The sequence below is a fragment of the Eucalyptus grandis genome, chromosome 6 (genome assembly GCF_016545825.1).
Source record: "Eucalyptus grandis isolate ANBG69807.140 chromosome 6, ASM1654582v1, whole genome shotgun sequence".
In the NCBI taxonomy this organism is placed as follows: domain Eukaryota; kingdom Viridiplantae; phylum Streptophyta; class Magnoliopsida; order Myrtales; family Myrtaceae; genus Eucalyptus; species Eucalyptus grandis.
The window spans coordinates 42,729,447-42,747,593 of record NC_052617.1 but is presented as its reverse complement, the minus strand read 5'-3'; the positions used below and the strand labels follow the sequence as shown (position 1 = coordinate 42,747,593).

The following is an 18,147-nucleotide window of genomic DNA, read 5'->3' as shown; positions in this document are numbered from 1 at the left end:
CTACTTAAAATGGCAGTAAATACAAATGACCGATGCCTAATCAAGAATTGCATGCATGAGTGTAAACAATAGGAATTTAATTATTTGCATGATATTGTTCCTATTAAACGACCTCGGCACTAGGAAAACAATATTTTGATTATCTTTATTGGACTTTTTGAAGGGTAACCTAGTAACAAAAGGCGATAGAAAGGCTTAGGTAGGCAGCTACACAATTCCAGAGATGAAAAGAAACAATGATTCAAGTATTATTATTATTAAGCGACCAATCATGTTAATAAAAATAAGAGGCATCGCATAATATTAATATGTTCATGAACCAAAAATGTATCAATCACATCATCACGTTGGTCATCTTCGACGAAATTGGTTGGAAGGATGGCATTGGAATTTAGTGAGAAAATTTAAAATTTTTAATTTATGAAATGGAAAGTTTAGGAGGGAAACTATATCTATATAGTTGTTTAAGATTGATTTGGATAATTTTTCAAATAAGAACAAAAAGTGATCTGGCGTGCGAGGGGACTCAAAAGACTTTCCAAGAGCCATCATCTTTCTCTCTCGCCCCTCCTACTTGACCTGAGGTCTTAAATAATCATTATTTAATTTATAAAATCACTAGTGGATGGATTTTTAACTCATAGGGTTTTTTGTTCCAAAAAAAAAAAACTCGTAGTCTCCGATGCAGGCTTTCTAGTCTCCCAGGCGTAAAGTAAACTAAAAAGCACTTCTCCAATTATTTCTCTTTCTTCGACCCAGAAATAAAAAGACTTTGCTTTCCAAGAATACCATATTGATAAGCGCAAATGATGGGGAACGAATCATATCTCTATCTCGTTATTCTTTAACTAAATTCTTAACTTGTCAGGCACTAATTTCCTGAATCTCACATAATTTTTCATTGACAATGTTTCTAATTAGAATTATCACGGAAACTCGAACTTCATATCTCTTTACGTAACACTCATTAGATTTGGTTGCCAAAATTATCTTAACACTCTAAAAAGCCTAAATAACCATATAACAGTACTTTTTCACTTGTCCGATGCATAAATACCTACTTGCCGGCCTAATTAAGGCAAGCCTTAATGAGAAAATATTAGGAACACTAGTTAGCCAACTTAGTAAAGTATTAGTCTATTCATTAAGCGATACGTGTCTTATCGGGTCCACCTTACGTAAACTCTCCTCTCTTCGTTACTTTTTCCTCTCTCAGTATGTCATTTGCTTTTTATCATCTTCTCCGTTGCTTTTTCGCATGGCGCATCCGAGTTCCAGGTCGAGCTCCATCAACCAAAGTAGCCACGAGCCTCGGGCATGGAGAAGAAAAATAAGTGCTAAACAGAGAAAAGACGAGGGACGAGGAAGGTGAAGAAAAAGCGAGGGAGGGAGGGAAAAGTAGGTGAGAGGAGAATCAACGCAAAGTGGGCCAACGCGACACGTTTCGTCCAATGAAAGCATTAATATTTTGCTAGCGGGCCCAACTGGTGTACCCAAAGTTTCCCCTGGTTTTTAGGTCCTCCTCAAGTGATTTCAGTGCTCATGTACGTTGAGCACCGGCCGTAGACGCGTGTACGCATCCTTGACATTCGAATCCAGGAAAGAAGGAACGCGGGTCTTTGCCAATCTCAATCCAAGCTCCAGACATTATTGTCGACCGCCATGTATGTCAGACGAGCAAAGACCGTGTGTACTGCGACGGTGACGTAAGCTTAGCACGCAAGAAAGCTTAACCCGAGCAAACCATTGCTCGTGGGTTTCGGACTCGCATCTTTTTTCCCTTTTTTGGGGTCGGAAAGGCATCCGTCTTAGCTTGATTCGCATTAAATGAGGAGCGACGTGCATTGCGCAACGGGCTTTAGCAGGTAGAAGGTTTGGCGAAATCGGGTCGTATGCTTTAGCAGATACGAGGAGACCAAGACTTTTCACGAGTCGTCATCAGCTTCCATTCCCGGTCCCTTTTCCACACCGCCCGCGGTCACTCGCCGATCGTCCTTTTTCAAATGCTCGTCTCTCGGATGAGGGTGACTCGCAAGTGACAAAGCTGCTCGCTTCTTCATATTTGCTCTCTTGATCTCTCGTTCGCTTGGAATTCTCAGACATATTCGTCGAAAGTAAGGATTTGTTTTCTTGGCTTTAGAGATGGCCATGGATTCTACAGTAGGTGCGGGGGCTGGATCTAGCTGGAAGAAAGACAAGCGCACTGACCTGTTCGATGTTATCTTCTCTTGGTCTCTTCAAGAAATCTTCAATATCAATCTCTACGGGGACAAGGTTCTCTTTTCTTTGTCTCTTTCCTTTCTTTTGTTTTTCCCCGTTTTTTGGGCTATGTTTGCTGTTCTGATCTCGCTTTCGTATGATCATCGGTATAAGTTTAATGGATGTTGGCTTGAAAATGTTCTAAATGATGTTAGTTCTTTGCTCTTTGGCAATGTTTCTTTTGTGAGCCTTGCTGTGTGAAGTTGGAATGTTGTATAGTGGGGAAGGACCTTGCTCTCTGTCTGTGTGTGGCGAAGTTAATTAGGTGTCGGGGGGGATATTTGCTCTTTAAATATGCTATGTTATCCAATCTGGGTGACATTGATAGACAGAGAACAGAGTCGCTCGATCTATCGAGTGAAGTTGGTTGGTCATGTTTGATTTTCGATACACCCGTTCTGTAGGTGAAGAGCATCCCGGAGTCATTTCAATCAGTTGATCAATACCTTGCTTCTTATATTTTCCCTTTGCTTGAGGAAACACGAGCCAGTCTCTGTTCAAGTATGCAGACTGTATCTAGCCTGCCTTTCGCGGAAGTCACTGGTTTTGCTGAAGGCAAGAAGAATGAGTATCATGTGGGAGTGGATCACTGGAGAAACAGATCCACTCACCATGGCAAGGAGCCCTACAAAACTTTGCCTGGGGATGTTTTGATATTAACTAATGCTAAACCGGACACCCTACCCAGCTTAGAAAGGTTTGCAGGAGGATGGGCATTTGCATCAGTCACTGAAATTGATGCTGACGGGAATGCTCAATCATCAACTAACTTTAGAGTCAAGGCATTTTTGGATAACAAAGTGAAGGATGATTGTTCCTGGGAGAAAATGTATGCAGTTTACGTGATAAACGCAGTCCCCAACAATAGGATATGGAATGTGCTTCACAGATATCGAAAGTTGAAGATTGAAAAGGGAGTTCTCCATAAGGATTCAGCGGTAAGGACTTTTTTCTGTACCTATCATCTCCATAAGGTTTTATGGTAAACATATTATTGGCTCCAACAGAACTTGATTCTGATTACAAAAGAAACAGAACTCTGTTCTCTTTTGAGTCAGCCTGTTATTCCTCCAAACAGTCAAAAGAAGATTGCCCCAAGTCACTCAATCACATTAAATTTCAATTCTGCAGTAGTACGAGGATATTTAGTCATAGACCTCGTTCATATATAACAAGATCCTTCGTGCTCAATATTAGTCCAGGTCGTACAGGGGTGGAACATAATCAACACAGTTTTCACAGTTTTTTAACTTTTACATAGGTTATTTGGGTGTGGATTTTCAGAAGAGTATGTGTTTGTTTGCAGGCTGAGATAAATTGCAATCTCTGTATTACTCAAAGTCATGGCTCTGGAAATGAGAGTCTCAATAAGAACTTGTTTGCCAGTCTAAATAAATCCCAGAAAAAAGCCATTCGGGTTTGTCTCAATACAATCAAGTGTCAGCACAGGTCGGCTGTGGAAATGATACAGGGTCCTCCCGGAACAGGGAAGACCAAAACTGTCGCTGCGCTGCTCTTTACTCTCTTGGAAAGGAAACACAGAACCCTTGTTTGTGCTCCAACAAATGTTGCAATCAAGGAATTGGTGTCTCGTGTTCTGCAGCTGGTGAAACAATCGGCTTGCACAAATTCTCATGGGGAAAGCTTGCCCTATTACTTAGGAGACATGCTATGTTTTGGGAGCAAGGAGCGGATGAAAGTAGATTCAGATACCGAGGAAATATTCCTGCAACATCGAGTTGATTGTGTTGCGTGGTGCTTTTCTGTACACACCGGTTGGCAGCATTGTCTACCTTCCATGATTGATACTCTCAATGACTGTGTTGACCAATACCCCATTTTTATGGAGAATGAACGCATGATTAAATCGAAGCCTAATGGTAACAAATCCAAACCTAAAGTTAAATCATTTCTGGAATTTTTCAAGTACAAATTCAAGTCTAGTGCTGAGCCTCTCCGTAGGTGCTTCTCTATCTTATGCACCCATATATCCAAAAGTTTCCTTTTGGAACATAATTTCCGGTATATAAAGTCCCTTCTTATCTTACTGGATTCTTTTGAAGTTTCACTATGTGGAGAGAAGTTGGATTCGGGGAAGTTGAAGGAAGCATTTTCATCGGACCCATCTTCATTAAAAACTGTGACAGATCCACTATATACAGCATTGTTGATGAAGAGACGTGAATGCCTCTCTGTTTTGCAAACTCTTAACACATCTCTTAGAGAGCTAAACCTTGCAACATTTAAGAGTGAGAGCAAGATAGGTGAGAACAAGATAGCTGAGTTCTGTTATCAAGCAGCTTCCTTGATTTTCTGCACTGCCTCCAACTCATATAAGCTCTATGCCATGGAAACGAAAATGGAGCCTCTCAGTTTATTGGTGATTGATGAGGCTGCGCAGTTAAAAGAATGCGAGTCAATGATTCCGCTACAGCTTCGCGGTGTTAGGCACACAATTTTAGTTGGAGATGAATGTCAGTTGCCTGCAATGGTTGAGAGCAAGGTATGTCATTGCTGAGTGTTTGACTAACAACATGCGGAAGCATACATAAACATGATGATTTTATGCTTAATTGACCTTTGAGTTTGTGTATGTTTTCATTTCTATAGCTTTCTAGCAACGCTGGCTTTGGAAGGAGTCTATTTGAAAGGTTGGGTTCTCTGGGTCATCCAAGGCACCTTCTCAATATCCAGTACAGGATGCATCCCGCCATAAGTCGCTTTCCAACATCAACCTTTTACAATAATCAAATTCAAAATGGGCCGAATGTTACAAGCAAAAGTTATAGAAAGTGTCATTTGCCGTGGCCGATGTTTGGCCCGTACTCCTTCATAAATATTTCTATTGGAAGAGAAGAAGGTGGGGATGATGGACATAGCCTTAGAAACACTGCTGAGGTAGGAGTTGTCTCGATGATTTTGAGGAATCTATGTGGAGGTACGCCACGAGAGAATTTCACTAGATTATATCATTTCCTGCCAAATAGTATGAATTAAAGCAAATAATCACAATGTCTTTGTACATGTTTGGTTATATATGTGGATGCACCTTTTACTATACTGTCGTAGAGCATGGGCAGGCAGGCAGTTGACTGCTGAAGCTGTAAGAGAAGAATATTTCTGTTCAATCTTAGCATGAAGTCCATTTAGTTTCTTGGGATGTCTGGAGAGATTTGCATAGCTTTAAATGCTGTTTGAAACTGGGGATGATGTGCTTTCTTGTCATTTGGGTCATTAACTTAGTCTTACGGGACACGTAGGACAGTAATTGCAGGTGTACATAACACTTTCATGTCAGTATTGTTGAAACTTTTCGCTAATCTAAATATGTCGTCTTGGTTTTTCTGCAGCATGCAAATCTTCAGGCGAAGATGTAAGTGTCGGTGTGATATCTCCATATGGGGCTCAGGTTGCTGCAATACAAAAGAAAATTGGAAAAAGTTATGAGAATATCAAAGGCTTTAGAGTGAAAGTGAGGTCAGTGGATGGGTTCCAAGGGGGTGAAGAAGACATCATAATAGTATCCACCGTGAGATCAAACCCTCGTGGTTTTATCGGGTTCGTTTCTGACACTAAGAGAACCAATGTGACTATCACCAGGGCAAGGTAGTCTCTTCTATTCCTGCCTAACCAAGGTGATTTGAATTTTGTCATAAGATGTTATTTATGAACAATCCCTGCTTTTTGCTGCTTCTATGTAGATATTCTCTTTGGATCTTGGGGAATGAGGGAACGCTGACGGGAAGTAAATCTATATGGGAATCTTTGGTTCATGATGCTAAGACCCGTGGATGTTTCTTCAGCATTGATGATGCCAAAGCCGCTTTGGATGGGAAGAATAATCAGCTTAATGGTCCGGTTGATGGAAGTAGTGTAGTGAATAGAAAAGCACAGCGGAAGGCAAAGTTCTCTCATGATGCTAAGAACCAAGAATGTTTGTCCAGTACTGATGATGTCAAAGCCGCTTTGGATGGGAAGAATAATCAGCTTGATGGTCTGGTTGATGGAAGCGGTGTAGTATTTGGAAATGTGCAGTGGAGTGCAAAATGCTCCCAGGATGCTAAGAGCCGAGAATGTTCGTCCAGTACTGATGATGTCAAAGCCGCTTTGGATGGGAAGAATAATCAGCTTGATGCTCCGGTTGATGGAAGTAGTGTAGTATATAGAAATGCGCAGTGGAGTGCAAAATTCTCCCAGGCTGCTAACAGCCGAGAATGTTCGTCCAGTGCTGTTGATGTCAAAGCCGCTTTGGATGGGAAGAATAATCAACTTGATGGTCTGGTTGATGGAAGTAGTGTAGTATATAGAAATGCGCAGTGGAGTGCAAAATTCTCCCAGGCTGCTAACAGCCGAGAATGTTCGTCCAGTGCTGTTGATGTCAAAGCCGCTTTGGATGGGAAGAATAATCAACTTGATGGTCTGGTTGATGGAAGTAGTGTAGTATATAGAAATGCGCAGTGGAGTGCAAAATGCTTCCAGGATGCTGAGAGTCGAGAATGTTCCTCCAGTACTGATGAATTCAAAGCCATTTTGGATGGGAAGAAAGAGGATATCCTGCTAGATGATCCGCTTGGTGGAAATAGTGTCCTATTTAGAAATGCTCGGTGGAGGGTAACTCACTTTACAGATGGTTTTTTTTCCTTTCAAAATGGACATTCGACTTTTGCAGAATCAATGACATTACGTTTTCTTGTCAACTATCTTGTCTCTGTAGGTTTTCTTTGGCGACAACTTTGTGAAGTCTTTCAGAAAGCTGACGTCACCTGGGACCAAGATGTCAATCATGATCCTCATATCAAAACTCGCCGGTGGCTGGAGACCTAAAAAGAGCAACGGGGGTTTACTCCCTAAAAGCTCTTCTCCTATGGTGAAGCAATTTGAGGTTGAAGGTCTCTACATGCTGTGCACTGTCGATATACTAAAGGGACTTAGATACATCCAAATCTTGAAAATTTGGGATGTATTGCCTTTAAGTGACGCAACGAGACTGGTTGAACATCTCGACAGCGAGTTCAAAGCATATGCAGACAATTTTATTAGTCGCTGCAACGAGAAATGTCTGGAGGGGTAAGTATCATCTTTTTTACCTAACTTCCAATCGAAGGCTTATCAATAGTCTATAAGATTCACTTCCGTAGATAAATGATCACAAGAGCTGACTTGAATAGATCTTTTTTCGAACTGCTATCTTATATGAGCACATATCTTCTGTTATATAGGGATTGGCAAGTTCCAAAGACATGGGATTGTCCTCACGGCATCGCTCGTATCCTCGGTCTGGATCAAGTTCAAGCTGGAAGCAGTTCTGGCGCCAATACGTCGAATCCAGGAGCAAGAGAGAGCCTGCTTTCAATGACATTCTACCCCTCATCATCAAGTGTAGTCAGGCACTTGTTACCGGAGGTCCCCAACAGCGAATTGAATCTTGCATCTGAAGCAACTGAGCTAAATCGAGAGAAGAGTTCCCAGAATTCCCCCTTCGGCGGTTTTCTGAATTCCCTCTTCAGTGCTTTTGACAGATTCAGGGGAAGGAGCTGATTGATGCTTTTATCAGGAAGGAAAATACCATTTCTTTGCAACGAACTTTTCATTCGGGCCAGAGTTTCAGTGCCCGTGCCGGGTATTTTCGAGTAAGGCGTGGAACTTCTCAACTATATAGCTTCTGCTAGTTTGACGCTTGTATATATTTGGTTGCTTTATTCGCACACAGAACTATAGGGTGAAAATTTATCTCTGGACATGGCTTGGATTGCCTTTATACTTCGGATTTCGCTTTCTGTCTTTGCATGCTATACTTTGTGCAGGGTCGCACGCAAGAATGTATATAGCTTCCTTTTATACTTTGCTTTTTCATTATAATGATGTAAAATGAATGATTTTTAATATGGGATTTGGGTGACTTGGCCAACGTGAGTTTGTGAATTCAAAGACAACATTACATAACATCCCCACCCATTTGATGGCCCTGGATCTAAGCTAACCTTTATGGACTCGGGCTCATGTGCCAGGCATCGGGCACAGGCACCAAGGCTTCAAGCCTAGCCTCGATGTGCAATGGACCCTATAGTAGTCATTAGGGTCCTAGGCTCAACCTCGATGCATCCAAATCCAAGCATTGAAGACCTATATTGCTCAAGTGTAAAGTTTTAGATTCAAACATGGATACCTACTCATATTTTGGAAAATATTTTCCAATTTTTCAAAGAGAAAATCATTTTTCTGAATTTAGGTATAGGCCATCTGTTAACTAAGAAAATATTTTTTGTTGACTCATTTTCTTAATCAAACCAAACAACGAAAAATAAGGAGAGTGTTTTCCTGAAAAATACTTTCCGCAAAACAAACGGAAGCTTAAGGGAAAATATTGAATTCCTTTGCTATCGTTAAAGAAATCGTAAATTCATCTTTTTAATTGTGATTCAAGTGATAAAATTGACCAAAGAAAAATGATAAAATGGTAAAACACAGAAATTAACGACTCATTTTCGACTGAGAAAGAGTACTTGATCAAATTTCTTAATTGTTCTTACGTTGCAAATACCTCATTTTTGCCCTCATCTATATGAAAAAAATAAAAATGTTTGTCTTATTTTCCTTTATTTTTTTAATTTTAAATACCCGATTGTTTTCAGTTTTTGAAAAATAGTATTATTCTAATTCTAAGGAAATAATTTGTATGGTTGTAAAAGGAGAAAAAAAACTAATGTCGAGTTTTTCCATTTTTCTGCAAAAGTTATGTATTTTATTATTATCATGTGATGCTTTTTTTTTTTTTTTTTTTGGTGAAAAGGATTTATATCATGTGATGCTTTACAAAAAAAAAAAACCCAATGGCGAACGCCGCACGCCCGTATAAAAATAAGTTATCATTAGTAGTTGATCAGTATTTTGTCTTTTAAACCGTGAGTGAATGTTGACTTGGCGTGTAGCGGACGTTGAAGAGAAGTAATTTTTTTTTTTTTTGTCGGTCCTACTCTAATTCTACTCTAACACTTACTCTCAAACTTTTGTCCTGCCTCCTTGCAGGCCGTGGGAGTCGAAACCCACTCCTGAAATGAAACTGTCCACACCCTAATCCCCTCCTAAAAATATGGGGATTTGAACCCATCACCTCCCCCTTCCAAGCCACTGGGGCGAACCCCAAGTAGTTGAGAAGCAGTTGACTAAAGCACTTCTGAAACTATTTATTTTTCAAAAATTCCATATCGATAAGGGGGTAATTCCAAAAAAAAAAAAAACTTTATATTGAGTGACAATTCTAAGTTTTTTTTGTCTAGTAAAAACATATTAACTTTAGGTTGAGTGACAATTATAGCCCAAACTTTTTTTTGTCTCGAAAAAAAACATCAACTTTCACTTGAATCCCAAATCTGGCCCCCTTAACTTAGAATCATTGATGTCCTTAGCAATGAATCCATGTGCACTTGTTGGTTGGATTTAAAGCACTATTCATTGTTTTCTTCTCTAAGCCATAGCTTGGAAAATAATGGTGAAATTGTTCACCATCTCCGCCACTTAAAATCTTCGGATTGAATTTCTTTGACCAAGCTTTACAGTTTTGTTATAATATGAAGTTGTGGACCATCGCCCGTCGAGAGACACAATGGACAAGATCCGCCAAGTTCACGACTAGCTTTAGACAAAGAGTTAATAATGGAGGCCAGATTTGGGAAAATGGTGAAAGTTCGTGATTATTTATGAGACAAAAAAATTGGGACAAGAATTGTTACTTGATCTAAAATTGATTTTTTTTTTTTTTTTGGAATTAAGCCTATTGATAAGTGAAAATGATGGGAAATGAACGATAAGATACTTTTATCTCGTTATACCATAAGCAAAATCGTAACTTGAGGGAGCGTTTGTTTTGGAGCGTGTAAAGGAGCCAAAAAGCCCATACAGCTATGCAATGGTACCCTTCACCCAAAGAGGAACTAATCCTCTCAAAGGTTGGAATTCTATAACGGCGAATGAATTGTTTCGCAAAGCAAGTTGGCTAATCGACACTAGCATGTACTACCGTCCCTGAAAACATGTACAGAGACAATTCATCCATCTGTCGCACGTAAGTTTGAAATACATGAGGGGGACTATGGTTTTAGGTCCTCATCGTATAATCTTAGTACTCTTGTACTAATAATCACGACCACATCTCTTTCCTAATTTCCATAACCAGTCGTAAGATCGAGTCGCGTGTACACACACGTCTGGTCATTTAAAACTGAAAAAGGAACACGCGCTTGTTAATCTAAATCCCAACTCCAAACATTCATGACACCAGTAACTTTTTTTTTTTTTTTTTTTTTTTTTTGGTCAGTCCTACTCTATTCCTACTCTACACTCACTCGCAGACTTGTGCCCTGCCTCTTGCAGGGCGTGGGAGTCGCAACCCACTCTCGAAACTTACGCGTCCCTACCCCCATCCCCCCTGAGAAGGTGGGGATTTGAACCCCTCACCTCCCCCTTCCATGTTGGAAGGGTGGCCATTGGGGCGAACCCCCAATGGTTCATGACACCAGTAACTTCAAACAAGGAAAAACAGTGTGTATGTAAATGCGAGTAAGCTTAACAAGCGTTTTTACCCAAAGCAACTTTCGTTTGTTGGTTTGTGGGATTCAACTCCTTCGCTTTGCAAAAGTGTGGAACGATGAAGAAGCCCGTCTTGCAAAGCCACATGCATTGGGCAAAAAGCTTTAAAAAATTACTCCATTGATCCTAAATATTTTGCAACATAAATTATCTAAAAAGTCCTAAATCTATTATACTTTTACCAACTTAAATATTTTAATTTTACTAATTAAGTCATAAACTTTTTTACCTTTTGTTGTTTGAGCCCATCTAGCCAAAATTGGTCGAAATTCTTTGATGCAGATAACCAGTGCTAACATTGACATTTTTACATGATATTTTAATAGATTTTTTCGAAATTTTTATGATTTTTTATCCTTTTCCTTGTTTTTTTTTTTTTTTGAGTTTTGGAGTTAGGGCCGGCAATGGTTGTTGGCCAACCCTCACTAGCTCTAAGCAAGGGTTGGGAGGCCCTCGCCGACCAAAGAGAGGGCGTGTAAGCCCTCGCACACTTATTTAGAATAAAGTTCATCCCATACCCCTATTTAAGAAAATGAATGTACTTCAAACTCTTATTTAGAATTTTTCCTAACATTTAGGCCAATCTTAAGCTCAAATAAACCCCGCAAATATATGGATATCGCAATGTCGACAAATTTGGATTTAGCTCTACCAATGTAGTCACTACTTTTAAAATTCCTTTATGTTTATCAATACACTAATTGTTGAACGATGTGTTTTATCCTATCTACAAAAATCTCACATGATATTGGAGTTGAAAGTCAAACTTCTTAAGCTTTTAAAATAGTTAGTAGTAGTTTTACTAAAATCTCACGATAACAATGAAAAAATTTTAATACGCCTATTATCTTTTTGAGGGAAGATGATACATCAAAAATCACATTAAGATGGGTTTAAGAACAAAACACAAAATAAATTTAATTGTTATGTAAACTCACTTTATTAAACCAAGGTAATCACGTCCTAGGAGTTGCAAATTTCATGCTCGGCAACACTGCTCAAAAGGTTTTAAAAGTCTAAAAGCAAAATCTTCTCCTCCCCATCCGTACGCGCCCCCGCGCGTGAGCATCATGGCGCGCGTGTGATCTTGTTCATATGTCGCCGCACGTGCATACTACACGGCGGGGATTCCCCACGTTGGGCGTTATAACAAACGAAACTTTTAGCCCCACGCAAAACAGACAACGGACAACTTTTTCTTTCCTCGCTTCTTCTCCATTCTCTCTGCGACAGCGTGCGACGAGATCGGCGTGTCCGCATTCCTGCTCATGAAGACGACGGCAGGTGAAGCTCAAGAGCAGCTACGGCACCTTCCGTCGTTGCGGAAGAGCAACGGTCGGGAGCAAACGATAGCGGCGGTGGACACCGGCGATCTCCGCTCGGAGGCCGACTACGACGCTGACCTCTTCGTCGCGGCGTTCATGGAGGTGGACGACGTCGCCTCCATGCTCGTCTACAGCTCCCGCGAGTCGCTCGGTATGGCGACGTCAAGTTCTTCCCTCTAACAACTCCCGCGGCTTAGCGAGTCGCTTTCTCTTTTGTTTACTCTGTTTCGAGCATCGTGGACTTGTCGTCTTCTTTCATGCCTGTGGCACTGGCTGTGGGTTCTGGTTCCTGACATGTCGGTGCGATAGAGTGCGGGTGTGTGTCGCCTCGTCCTCGTTTCCGTTTCTCCTTTTCTTTTATATGAAGAAACCCTCCGCTCGAGACGTGTGAATCAGAACACCATCCGCGCGCGCGCGAAGGAGAACCATCTAGTTTCGAGCTTTTCGAAATCGATGCTTAATGATGATTTTCCTTTTCGGTATGCCGTCTTTTACTTGCGCAATGTTCGACTTGCCTTTCTTTGCTTTCTTTTCGATTTCCTCTCGTTGTTCTCGAAAATGCCAATGGGGCTACGGTTTTCTAGGTTCTGATTTCTATCGGAAGTTAAAGAGTTCATTTCTCTAAGTGGACGCTCCTTCTCTTTGGCCGCATTGAAATATGAAGTGAGTGGAGGAATGTGAAATTGGACCGTATTCGTTTCGTCATCTGTGTTTCTCTGCTGGTTAGTCGTTCATTATATGCCAATTTCCCCTGGCCTTCCTCGGATCTTTTTTTATTTAGGCGTCTACAAGTTATTTGACGAGTGAAAATTGTTGCCGGCCGTGAAATGCCCATTGTACTCAGATGAATGCGTACATGTTTCCGGGTGCGGTAGCTCCTTGTGTTGTTTATTCTTGCCAATGATTAGTCCACTTCCTATTTGAGCTTCTCCTATTGTCTACAGCATTTAAGGCTCTGTTAAGTCCAGCTCGCTCCAATCCGGGAAGAAAACTCATGAGAATGATGTTGTGTCAGAGAGACCCTTCTCAGAAAATATCTCGACAGACGAATCTCTTCTTGAAGATTCTGGACCCTTCAATCAGCAGCGCATGCCTGCAGATGAAAGTGATCATAAACGGGGAGGAGGAAGATGGTCATGAGAATGAAGATGACGGGGATGAGCAATCAGGCAATGCGGGAAATATTGAAGAACCAGACAACACGAAAGAAGAAATGGACTTGAATGATGCTCCAAAAAGGGAGGAAGACGTGGCCACAGAAGAAGAAGATAATGATGATGATGAAGATGATGATGATGAAGATAATGATGATGATGATGGTGATGGAAGAGTGTTTAAAATCATTAATGTCGTCAATAATAGTATTGAAGATGAAATAGCTTCCCTAAAGCTCAGTGAATTCTCGGATTATGGACCTTTTGTGGAGGCGGTCCATGCTGAGTGGGCGAAGCTCACAGGTAGAACACCACCACCAGAATTGGACATAGTCAAGCCATGGCCGAACTTCGACACGCTTTATTGTGATGCAGATGGCAATCCCATTGACATGCAAGTAAAAGGGCTAAGATGGGAAGAATTCAGAAGAGTTGCGAGTTGCGTGCGCATGTTCCATCAGCTGGTTCAGATTTATCTCATTGAGCATAATCAAGCAAAACAGGCAGTAGGTGAAGCGGATCTTCGTCCTTTGGGAAGCTACGAGGATCTTGCACATGTCCTGCACTTTGAGTGGGCAAGGTACAAGGGAAAGTATCCTAGTCCTAACGTGGTGGACATCGGAAGTTCTTGGCCAGGTTACGAAATTACTCTTTTTGGTTGGGAGGCTCCCATAAGTACAGCCATGGTTTGGGAAGAATTCAAGTATGAACTATGCTTCATTCGTGTGAAAATGATGGACGGAGGCTCAAGTGAAGATGAAGAGAAGGACATGCAGACTGCAGTGAGAATGGAGGAGGAAGGGGTTTCGATATATCTCGCTTTACCTTTCCCATCACCATCTCAAGGGAAACAGATTTCCGAAGTAGGCCAGGTGCATGTTTTTGGGCTGGCAAGCTACGAGGATCTCGCAAGAGCCCTGCACGAGGCATGGGTGCAATACACGGGAGGAAATGCCAGGCCTAATGTAGTTGATGTTGAAAAATCATGGCCAGGCTATAGAGTTACCCTCTATGCTCTGGATGATAGTGGTCTCTGCAATCACCCTATAGATATTGCGGATATGGACTGGGTAGAATTCACTGAGAGACTAGACAGTATTCAAGTGGAACCGGTAGCCGCGGTGGGCTCATCAGCTGGTACTTCAGGAAGTGTGGGAGATAAATTCGAAGATCATGGAGAGAATGAGGACGGTGGCCGCAATGGCGGATGTGGTGATATGAATAATTGTGGATGACGATGGCCTGCGGGCAATTCATATGCAGTGTGGGGAAGATCGGGAGACTCCACCCATCATCTCGTAACTGGAATGGAAAGAATCGATTTCCTCCATTAGCCTATTTCTCACCATGGACTTTAGTTCTTCTTTTTTCTTCTATATTCCCGTGAACTTGCCAAAGCTATTTTTTCTTTCGCATGCATGAGAAGAACTTGGGCATTTAGCTATTTTTGGATTGGGCGACCGGGATAGAATTGAAGGGAATTAGTAGACTTAACGACCTTTATTATAGGAAGCGACCTAACTTCCACACTAGCAAATGCGAATGTCCTGTAATTGGTACTAATCCCAGCTCCTTCAAGACCATCGTATCGGTTGGTACATAGTCATTGTCGGAAACCTTCGTCTTCTTGGCGATCTCAAACCACTTACTCATTGTCACAATAAATGGTTATAGGATGCAAAGGGATACATGCACAAAAGGAGTATTTCTCAATAATCGCCTAGCCAAAATAATTTCTTTTCTGGTTGATGATATAGCAACATACTCGGATGGCTTTGCAGACAATGCAACGCTCGATTGTTTTTCAGATGCAACCGCTCCACCGCCCATAGCAGAAGTCCACCCATTAGTAGACTTCGATTGATTTTTTTGTGAAACCAAACTCGCACCCAATTAACATTCTATATAACATGATTAACACTTCTTATTATCTTCTCTAATGACCATAATTCCCAAAATTACATCCACAGGACCGAAGTTTAAACTTCGAAACATTATTGATATAAGATTTAGTCTCCTCAGCGATCTCATAATTCGATCCAAATATAAAGTAAATCAACAATGTAAAGGGTAATAACAACACATTCCTCATATGTGACTTTTGCAAAAACACAATTTTCAGCTTTGTTAGATCTGAAGCCAACTTTTTATTTCATCCAATTTCAGTCCTTTATACAATTGCCTAGGCACATGCAAAGATTTATCCATCCAATATACAAACTTTGTCTTCTTGACCAATTTCTATATAGGCTTCCGATTAATCACTATACTCTTCGTCTAAATCACCTTTTAGAAAGTCAGTTTAATGTTCATTTGATAATTGTTGTTATCCTTGTTACCGGGAGAATAAACACCAAACTAATCGAACCCTTTTTACTATACCCTTTACTTTAGCTCCTAATCTTGCCTTGTCTTCATCTACGGTACCGTTTTGTTTCTTTTTCTGCTCCCTTTTAACACCCATTTAGAACCTATATTTCTAGTGTTAGGAGGAAGATTAGCTTAATGACCACGTTTATTTTGTTTAATAGATAATCTCATCATCCATTGCGATTTATCTTAGCATCCGTTCTAGACATAGCATCATCAGAAGTCTTTAGATCATCCACTAAATCGATAATATAGGGAAATAAGTCGGGTCCAAAGACTTTTCTTATGCATTTTCTTTTACTCCGTCTAAATACTTGCTTTCTTTACTAGAAAAAAGATTCTTTAAAGGGAGAAGGAACTTGTTCAGTTATAACTTTGTCTTCCATTAACCTCTTTATTATTATTTTTTTAATAAAATTCGGCATCAATTGCTTCGAAAATAGTATTATCAGTGAGATTTTAAAAAATATGGGTTTACCATTTAATGCATAATGCATAAAGATAGATTTAAAAGCCACTGGTCCAAGTTAGGGTCTTTTATGAGAGACCCTAAACATAAGCAATACATGCGAAATTTGAATGATTTCTTCAAGATACCATTTGACGAATACATTCTTGAAGATACCCTCATGGACTGCAAAAGACATATATACCGATTGAGGATGACCTTGCTTTGATGGCCACAAATTTTGACATCGATGATAGCATTGATATTGTAACGCCCTTGAACATTATGAGTGGCACAAGATCTTCCAATGAATTATTTATTTTCCTTTTAGGCACGCAGAAGCATAATGAAATAATCACATCATATGAAAAAGGAAATTGACAAGTTTAAGTAACTTAAATATGCACCTTTCCCTTAATATTCCTCTTCCAAGTGTTAGTGCAAGCATAAAAAATACGAATAAAATGCATCAATCTTGGGAAGAGGGTTGGGTCAACAATCATCACTATATTCCTGCACCAAAAACTTGCCTGTACAAAAGTCAAGTTGTTACACTATGGATCAACAACCTCGCCCATCGACACATTGCCATCGCCATCTAAAATTTCACAAATACCATTCGAAACTCAAAGCTAATTAATAATTGACTTTATACTCTAAATATTATTATCAAATGTGAAAAATTCTGGTCACTCTCATGTTGGCTGATATACAGTTGGGACCTTATTTCTTTTGAATTGGCATAGCAGCCGGCATAAATACCAACGACTAGAACGGTGAAAATGTTTCTGTCTGGATCTACCTGAGCCACACACCAATAATGGAGATTTTAGCAGGATATACAAGACTCTTCGAAAGATTTTTTTTTTTTTTTCCTCAACAATTTCCACCGAAAAAAATCAAACATTCAAGTACCTATAAGACGGCTGTGCTCATGGGATTGGCAAAATAATGATCACGAACAATGGACTTCAAATCTAGGAACCTCTTCCCAAGGATGGGCTGCAATATGGGAGGGGCACCACCGCAGGATATAGCTTGATGCATTTTCCTCACAATGAGGTGTTTATCCAGAATCATCAAACTCAACAGCTTTCTACAACTCTATGATGTTTCCAGAAGATCCATTAGATGCCATGAACTAAAAGATCAATTTAAATGCGGCAAAAGGATCGTGAAGATGAGCTTCTTTAACTTAGCATGAAAAAAATATTATTGCCAGAAGCTGACCAGCTATGTCAAAGCTCCTAGGACAGACATTTGCCTTCAGAAGCTTTAAAATATACCAATAGCGATCTTAAATAAATTTAATGCAAATGAAGCCTCAATCTGAGATAGTATTTTGTAGTCCATTGCGCAAAGAAAATGTACCGGGACAATAAGTATGGCTATGAAGCAATAATCTGAGACTCTTTCAAAGTCCATGCCTGGACGAGAATGAGGGGGACAATAAGTGGAGACAATTGGTAACTCTCTACCTGGGATGAAAAGACACCGAAGAAAGAAAAACTAGCAAAAATTTTCCTCCTGTCTGCTATCTTAAACTTCTTAGCCCAAGCTGCTGAATGGCGGTTTTAATTTAGCACTGGAGTTGCACTCAGTCTACAAGTTCTACGATGCAAACATGTGAGAAATCAATAGCTTACCTCAGGGTTGAGAATATCCACGTGACGGATGATATTATCCTGGCAAATCAATAGTAATGTGGTGAGTGGACATGCATTATTTTTTCTTGGTTGGATTTTTGGAGCTACTCGAAAAAGCTTATGATCTACCTTACTCCACTGAAAACCTCCTTACTGTGACTGAAAAAGAAAGTTATTTCTACAAATATCAATCAACTACTGCAATACCATGAGGAAGAAGAAAGGTCAACCAGTCAACTGCGAGGTTTATTTCTTTTCAAACATTACGTGTAAGATATGAGAATAATGCAGCAGCAACACTATTTTTATGGCCACTGCCTAGACCTGACTGAGACAGAATCGACAAATTGTTTTCACAA

At 40.3% G+C, this 18,147-nt stretch overlaps 1 protein-coding gene across 1 annotated transcript; it reads left to right on the top strand.

Annotated features, from left to right (window-relative positions):
* Positions 1-1,775: 1,775 nt before the first annotated feature.
* LOC104449996 lies at positions 1,776-8,167 on the top strand. Its single transcript, XM_039315819.1, has 8 exons — positions 1,776-2,274; positions 2,664-3,197; positions 3,566-4,762; positions 4,870-5,197; positions 5,610-5,865; positions 5,961-6,870; positions 6,974-7,326; positions 7,479-8,167. The coding sequence occupies exons 1-8, from the start codon at positions 2,143-2,145 to the stop codon at positions 7,795-7,797; spliced, it is 4,029 nt and encodes a 1,342-aa protein (XP_039171753.1). The 5' UTR covers positions 1,776-2,142; the 3' UTR covers positions 7,798-8,167.
* The last annotated feature ends 9,980 nt before the right edge of the window (positions 8,168-18,147 follow it).

Excerpts from the sequence above, each read along its gene's own strand:
- LOC104449996 (XM_039315819.1), top strand. The coding sequence starts at position 2,143 with ATGGCCATGGATTCTACAGTAGGTGCGGGGGCTGGATCTAGCTGGAAG. Across the intron at positions 3,198-3,565 it reads TTCTCCATAAGGATTCAGCG|GCTGAGATAAATTGCAATCT; the intron begins GTAAGGACTTTT and ends GTTTGTTTGCAG. Across the intron at positions 5,198-5,609 it reads TTTGAGGAATCTATGTGGAG|CATGCAAATCTTCAGGCGAA; the intron begins GTACGCCACGAG and ends GTTTTTCTGCAG.